This window comes from Sinocyclocheilus anshuiensis, unplaced genomic scaffold (genome assembly GCF_001515605.1).
Source record: "Sinocyclocheilus anshuiensis isolate Anshui unplaced genomic scaffold, SAMN03320099.WGS_v1.1 scaffold51, whole genome shotgun sequence".
NCBI lineage: Eukaryota > Metazoa > Chordata > Actinopteri > Cypriniformes > Cyprinidae > Sinocyclocheilus > Sinocyclocheilus anshuiensis.
In genome coordinates this window covers 3,928,274-3,936,878 of record NW_015548296.1, presented here as the reverse complement: position 1 = coordinate 3,936,878, position 8,605 = coordinate 3,928,274, and the positions used below count along the sequence as shown (strand labels likewise).

The following is an 8,605-nucleotide window of genomic DNA, read 5'->3' as shown; positions in this document are numbered from 1 at the left end:
TTCTATCTATCTATCTATCTATCTATCTATCTATCTATCTATCTACCTGTCTGTCTGTCTGTCTGTCTGTCTGTATTCACAATAGTCTATGACTAATTTTTTAGTTCTGAGGTTCACAAATGTTTACTGTAGCTGAGATACCTGCACATCTCTCAGCAGGTCATTCATGTCTAAAGTGTAAATTTGTCCAATCAGTGTCCACCGCTGTGTTTGAACAGAGGATCAATGGTGGGAATCTTTTGTCTTAGAGATGATTAGCATAATGATGAGCTGGCTCTGACCTCACAACTGCCATCAATCACAACTCTGCTATCTGTTCAAAGCTTTGAGCTGACCTTGAGTTTGGCTCTGAACTAAAACCTTTAAGATGTCATTTAAATATGTTTAAACAAAAGTGATAAGGATGGATGGCATATAAATGATGACTGTTTAATGGAAATTTCAAACAGAGTGATTCATGATAAAGGTTTCTGTCAACAGGACATGCTTCTTTTAATCTAAAGGTCATCTCATGCTTGTTAAGGAAATGGTGTTGATTTCTGCAGCTGCTGGCATAATTTTCCTTCACCGAAGCCCAACAGGGTGGCATTTCCTTTGAGTCATGGAGAGATCAGAAACACTACAGTTCTCTGTAATTCTAAAATTTGCGCTGGAACAGTGAAAATGTGTTGTGCTATTGCTGATACATTTTAAACGTTATCTTCACTATTATGCACATTTGTCACAGAGCTTTTGCTATATTCTTCTGCATCCCTACGATGCTCTTGAGATTTTACGGACCCTTAAATAAGAAATCTTCCTTGCATTCATAAAAAGGTCATGTACTGCAAAAGGTCATTATTTACTCAAGCCATTCCAAACCTGTGTGACTTACTTTTCTTCCATGCAACACAAAACTGTGTTCTGTGAAGCCCGACAGTTTAGTCACGATGAAAGACAAGGCTGTGGTTTGTAAACTTCAGCAGAGTTTACAGAGAATTTCAGAAAAAGTTGTGATCACGCTCTGAGGAGCACAGTGGCAGCGGTCTTGTAGCGTATCTGCTTGTTTCTATTTATACGTAGACAACTACGTTTCATGGGTTGACTGAGACAGAGTGTATCAAGCTGACAATTTCATATGCACCGCATCGAGGATATAAATAAAGTCTCTTCTCCAAGGGGCGAGATGAAGAGAAACTTTAGAATCCTAATTTGCATGGAAACATCTCAAATTTATGATGCAGTGATCTTATATTCCTTTAACGCGGTTCAAAATTTCCCCTAAATTAGATAAGCGTGCAAATCGCGTTTATGTTTTATTTACATTCGGTTTCGGCATGCTAGATTACGACGCTCGTGGATTTAAAGATAACGTCTAACAGATCATCCATCATTGGTTCTGTTACCAGGTACTTGTCTGAATCAAAAAAGCTGATAACAGCAGCCACATTTTTGGTTTTATTCAATAGTTTGTCTAAAAATGACAATTTGTCGGCGGCGATAGCCTAGTGGGCAGTGGGCCGATATATAACGGCGTTGCGTTGCAGGCGTCCTGAGTTCGAATCCCGACTTGAGGACTTTTCCTGATCCCGCCCCCTTCTCTCTGTCCCACGTCGCTTCCTGTCTACTCTGCACTATCCTATCTTAATAAAGGCAAAATGCCAAAAATTCTTTAAGATGGCGCCGACGCTTTCTCTCCAAGAACTGTACTTATCCAGAGTGAGCAAAAGGGCTGGCAGAATCACTCTGGACCCCTCACATCCAGCACACTCCCTCTTTGAACTGTTGCCATCTGGTCGACGCTACAGAGCACTGAGCACCAGAACGACCAGACACAGGAACAGTTTCTTCCCTCAGGCCATCCATCTCATGAACACTTGACAATAACTGTGGAACACACACTATTTATTCACTCATACACTTATTTATCTAACACTCATACTCAGTCTACACCTCAAATTTGCACATAATATACAGTACCTGTACATACAAAAACTGTCTATTGTAATATATCTGCACATACAACTGTCAATTTATATATTTTTATTCCTTATTTACTTGTTCTATTTTTTATTATCTGTGTTTTTTGTTCTGTCACTGTCATTCTGTTACACTGTGGAAGCTTCTGTCACGAAAACAAATTCCTCGTATGTGTAAACATACCTGGCAATAAAGCTCATTCTGATTCTGATTCTGAAAATAAATCTTAAAAATAAATAAAAATGACAATTTAGAATTTTACTCACTCTTAGCAATGCAACAGGTTGAGGTCGATAAAATGTTTATAAATGTTGATAAAATGGTTTCTCATGCTCAAAAATACAGTAAAAAACAATAATATTATTACCATTTAAAAATAAGTATTTTAATATATATGTATTTAATGTTTCAAATGTAATGTATTCCTGTGATAGTAAAGCTGAATATTCAGTAGTCATTACTCTAGTCTTTAGAGTCACATGATCCTTCAGAAATCATTCTAATATGCTGATTTGATACGAAACATTTCTTATTATCATCAGTGTTGAAAACATTTGTGCTTCTTAATATTGTTTTTTGTGGAAGCCGTGAGACATTTTTTTCAGGAGTCTTTATAATGAATGGAGTTTATTTGTAATTGAAATCTTTTGTAACATTATAAATGTTTTTACTCTCACTTTTAATCAATTTAGTGCATTCTTGCTGTATAGAAGTATTCATTTATTTCAAAAAAATATCTTTGATCGGTATATTTAGCAGAATGCCCAACCAGCAACAGCAGAGAGTTACCAAAAAAGCACCATTGAAGCAGTCCATACTAATATTTTGTTATTTGCATATTCAAACCGGCTACTAAATATCTCCTTTTGTGTTCCACTAAAGAAACAAATCCATGCAGGTTTGAAACAACATGAGGGTGCATGAATTATTATGGCTGTAATGTCAATATCAGTGTCTGCTGTTGTAATTCTTACCTTCAGATTTTATTAGCGTATGGCCCTTTAATTGTGCTGTGAATGTGCTGTAATTGCTGTGTGTGTGAGTATTCGGTGGCAGCAGAACAGAGGCAAAGTATTAAACAATAATGTGCAGTCTTTTGCCTGAGGGGCCAATGGTGAGACTGTGCCATGAGCGAGAATTTGTGATCTAATTAAGGGGCAGTGAGGCGTTGAGTCTCCTCTCTGCGGACTTTTGGCTCCCTATACCACTCCATTTGCTCTTTTTTTTAAACTGACCAGCCCCTCAAAACTTTTCCAGAGCAGTTGACCCAGGGCAGCAGAGCCCTTCTAAAGAATGGACAGGCCTTTGGCATTTCTTGGCATAGTGCAGATGTTTGATGTTAAAGTGGGTCCTGACCAGGAATATCATTCAGATAATGCAAAACTTGCTAATTAAATTCATTTTCATGAATCAGTTCCTCTATCTATCTATCTATCTATCTATCTATCTATCTATCTATCTATCTATCTATCTGTCTCTCTCTCTCTGTATGTCTCTCTGTCTGGTTATTTGTTAAACAATACATACATTGAATAAAAGGCTTAATCAGCTTACATTTTTTTAGTTTTATTGCTCAGCCCTACTGCTGAAAAATCTGTGTGCCTGTTTCATTATTATCAAAGTCATAGGAGTCCGAAGAACCAGATTTGGCATATCAGAGCAAAAATACCAAAATATTTCTCGGCATGCAGAGGCGATAGCGAAAAGTGCGTGAAAAGAGCCCAGGGATGGTGTGCAGCGCTGAGATTCCAGAGACGGGGCTGAAAGATTGAAATGTCAGATATGAGTCAGAACCGCCAACCACAAAGAGTGATGAATGAGAACAGAAGACAGAAAGACTATACTTGGAAAGACCCACATTTCCTAGCCCACACACAGCGTGTTATGAGTTAAATCCTGTTTTATTGATGGGGGAAAAAGGACTTTTCAAATCAAAATGTTTTCCACAAGTTGCATTTTTCAATGTGCAGTGCCTTTGCCCGGAGCTCAAAGCCCTTTTGAGCTCAAAGTTCATCTTTTTTCTGGATAAAAACAGTTTTTTTTTGTTCTGTTAGCCTAAAAATATGGCATAATGATCTGTTTAAGGCAGTGCTGACCTTTAAAACTTCACCTCTACAGTAAGTGTGACCTCCAGCACACGAGCAGCTCCTCTGAACTGATTCTTCTGGAAAGGTGAGAAGAAGACAGGGGTTTTTAAATGTCAATAGGTTTGCTCTTGTTTGGATATATCTCACCTTTGGTTGTTTCTAGTGGGATTGTGGACCACATTTTTAATTTCCAAGTTGTTTTTATTGTATGTAACGGTTTTTGTTTTAATCAATATTTTATTTTAGTCAAACATACAAACTTCATGGTGCAGATGAGCTGCTTGATTCTCAATGCAGTCCCTTGAAGGCAACTTACTAGTTCAGTCATGCTCAGAAAGACAAATGGTGTCATCTAGTGGTGACCTGGTGGTATAACAACTGCAACATACACATTCTTCACTGTGTGCATTATTTCAAATCTGAAATCTGCTGGCTGGTAATCTGACAAGGCTGTGTACTGTTCCACAGATCATAACACAGAAGTACAGCCGGTTCTCATGGGTGGCAGAGCTGATCCAGATCTTCATCACCATCAGTATAACCGTGAGCTTCCTCGTGATGGGCATAGCCATGAAGCACACCAGTGAGTTTTTTATTTTTATTTTATTATGCTCTAAGTGCTTCATCATGCATGTATTAGGAATAAAATAAATAAACATCTCAACATCAATCTGCTGGTCATGTGATGCCTATGTAAAACAAATAAACTTTATTTTAGTTTATAGCTTATTTACAACTACATAAAAAGAGAGTACAACAATAATTCTATTTTGTTAACATTGTTCTTATTTTATTTAACATTTTAAATAATAATTATACATTTCATAGTGTGTTTATGCATTTTTACATTTATTCCAAAATAATAACAAAAGGCAGTAACAATTTGAACAATATTTTGGAAAGACTTCATTAGTTAGGCTAACATTAGTTAACATGAACTAAGAATGAACACTTCTACAGCATTTATTAATCTTAGTTAGATGCTATTTACACTAAGTGAAAATAGCAGTATTTTCTTAGCGATATGCTGTTTACACTAAGTGCAAATAAATATCGATTCTATTTACACTGTTAAAATAGCAGGATTTTCTGCTATTTATACTATTTATTTCAAATAGTGGCAATTATATGCACCTTATATTGTAGAACATTATAAAACAAAAACAGTGTGCAATTATAAAAATGTAAATTATAATTTTAATTCTGTCAGGACCACTATCATCAAAGATGATTGACAATTAGCATACAGTTTGGATTGGCGGTATGGTTCCGTTCTGGGCAAGAACTCCCTGCGCCTCCATGCAGCCTAGCATGGATGAGAGCAGGGAGAGCAGCAATAACCCCCCCAGGGTAAACAGAACAGAACCAGCATATATGTATCGCATATATTGTTAAAGTTCAATAATTTTATGTACACATTTTAGAATTAGTCTGATTCAAAGGAGAATCAGAAGGCTGAATCCTAACTGACAGAGGAGGAGTTGGGGATGGAGGAGGGTAATTAGCTATTGAGCAATGCGAAAACTGCTGATAATACTGAGGGACCTTATATATGAATGCTTAGATAGGTGTCGTATTCCCATAGGTAGATGGGGATCAGCTGAGAGTCAGCTGATGCGAGCCTGACTAACGTGACCTGCCAGAACTAACGCTACGCTTGATTTCAGATTATTAAATGGATGCCACCGTATTGGGACAATATAAGCCCTCCCTACACCTACCCGATGTGATATGAGATTTGGAAATGGAGGGGGAAAAAAGTTCGGTAAAGGGTGGAATCGAACCCGGGTCGATCGCATCAAAAATGACTTAGCTACGCGCTTTACTATCTACACCACTGGATTTGTTAATTAACAATTGTCTTTTGTAGTAACCTTACATTGATGGGCGGAGTTAGTGTAAATAGTTTCTGCCAACAAGGCGGACTATAGACACTCCATTTTTAATAGTGAACTGATGTTCAGCTGTTCTTTTTAATAGTCAATTTATTTTCGAGTCATCGTCATAAAAGCCCTGTAAACACTGTCACCGACACGAAGATACATCTTTCATTTCATCAAGCTGAATGCTCAGTAACTCACATGGTCATCACGTTTTCAGGCCATTTCAAGTTTTATTTTGGCGTGACACATAGCAGTGATATCTAAGCGGGTGAGTTGTTTACTTGCTTAATATTTAGTCAATAACGCCATAATTTTCTTCATTCAGGCCAAGAGCTCACACGAAAACAAGAGGCGGGATTTATCACATGAACCAATCACATCTAATCATAACCGATCATATCCAATCATAGCGCGATGGAGGCATTGCCTCCTCTCACGTGATTGTCCCCCATACATTCTCAATTACCCCCCACTAAATTCACGGCACGCTAAGGGGTCTCTGTTGTAAGTCCATGGGCCGAAGGGAGGCAAGCCTCCGTAAGTATTCTACCTGCGGGTGTCGCTGTTGGACAGTATTACTTTACAAAAACTAGTGACTTTTTATGTCATATTTATTAGTAATATTTGCGTACATACTGTACATATACATTCAGCCCTATATATAGTCTACATTTTTTTATTATTAGTTCATGACTTATATATGTTTTTTTATTTTATATGCAACAACTATATTGAAATATCTCCTAATATAAAAAATGAAAATAAATAATTATAAAATAAAAATAAATAATCTGTAAAAGAGTTGATCAGTCGCCATGCAGTAGCAAACCCAGATTTAGAAGAGTATTCCCGCTGGTCTGCTTATTGAATGCCAGTCATCAGCGTGTCCTACACATGATCAAGGCCTCCGCTGGAGGTTGTGTGTCCAGTCCTGACTCTGACTGCTCTTGGCTCTGTTACACTGCCTGCTGCATCTATCAGAAAGGCTGAAGCCTGTTTCTGGGCCCAGTCCAGCAAAGCTCTCAGCAGAGGGTGTCAGTGTGAATTATGTCCAACCCATGGCTCACCACGGTATGAATTCAAATAGCCTCTGTAACACATTACAGTGAGTTGCATGTGACACATTCCATCTGTTAATGTTGAGTGAGTGTGATCTCGCATCTGGCTATTAGTTGCCAGTGTGAAACAGTATTGTGTAGGAAGAGATTGTATGAAGTAACTATGATGCTGCAGAGCAGGTTAATTGAAAAGACGAATTATTCTTAACTTGAATAATAATAATAAGATTAAGGTCAGAGAGAGAGACATAGCCATGGACTAATTATTACCTAGAATATTGTTTTCAGATACAAAACATCCCACAGTCAGAACAAATATTCATAACAAACTGTTCTTTCAAAGATGAACTGAGTATGTACATTTATATATAATGTAAATGTAATATGTAAACATTTTAAAATGTAATTTATTCCTGTAATGATGAAGCAGAAACTAAAGCTTGTGCTGCTTAATATGTGACCCTGGACCACAAAAGCAGTGTTAAGTAGCACAGGTATATGTGTAGCAATAGGCAAAAATACATTGTATGGTTCAAAATTATCGATTTTTCTTTTATACCAAAAATTATTAGGATATTACATAAAGCTCATGTTCCATATTTGTACATTTCCTACCGTAAATATATCAAAACTTAATTTTTGATTAGTAATATGCATTGCTAAGAACTTCATTTGGACAACTTTATTTAAAGGAGATTTCTCAATATTTTGATTTTTTTGCACCCTCAGATTCCAGATTTTCAAATAGTTGTATCTCGGCCAAATATTGTCCTATTATCCTAACAAACCATACATCAATGGAAAGCTTATTTATTCAGCTTTCGGATGATGTATTTCAAAAAATTTACTCTTATGACTGGTTTTGTGGTCCAGGGTCACATATTTTTGTGGAAATGGTGATACATTTTTTTCAGGATTCTTAGAAAGTTATTTGAAATAGTAAGAACTTTTACATTGTTACAAAAAATTCTGTCAGTTTTGAACAGTGCATCTGTGTGTAGTACTTGAAGTACTAAAATAACTAAAACTAAATCAACTAAAATGAATGTTAAAAATGTATATAAAAAAACTATATAGACCAAAAAATGTCAAATGTCAATAAAAACTTTAAAAATTAAAGTGAAGATAAAAATATATATTTTTAAATATTAATAAAATGTGTACACCGATTTTCACTGCAATTACCAAAAAAGCTATATATATATATATGTGTGTGTGACCCTGGACCACAAAACCAGTCTTAAGTCGCTGGGGTATATTTGTAGCAATAGCCAAAAAAACATTGTATGGGTCAAAATGATTGATTTTTCTTTTATGCCAAATAATCATATAGGAAATTAAGCAAAGATCATGTTCCATGAAGATATTTTATAAATGTCTTACTGTAAATATATCAAAACTTAATTTTTGATTAGTAATATGCATTGCTAAGAACTTCATATGGACAATTTTAAAGGCGATTTTCTCAATATTTTGATTTTTTTGACACCCTCAGTTTCCAGATTTTCAAATAGTTATATCTCGACCAAATATTGTCCTATCCTAACAAACCATACATCAATGGAAAGCTTATTTATTCAGAAACAAAGACAAATTGACCCTTATGACTGGTTTTGTG

The 8,605-nt window shown here is 36.1% G+C and overlaps 1 protein-coding gene across 1 annotated transcript in view; it reads left to right on the top strand.

Moving 5' to 3' along the window:
* LOC107655988 (uncharacterized) overlaps positions 1-8,605 on the top strand; it is a 94,321-nt gene that overhangs the window by 82,164 nt on the left and 3,552 nt on the right. Inside the window, exon 14 of the mRNA XM_016443618.1 lies at positions 4,515-4,629. Coding sequence (XP_016299104.1) covers positions 4,515-4,629 — 115 coding nt within the window. The remainder of the gene's footprint in view (positions 1-4,514; positions 4,630-8,605) is intronic.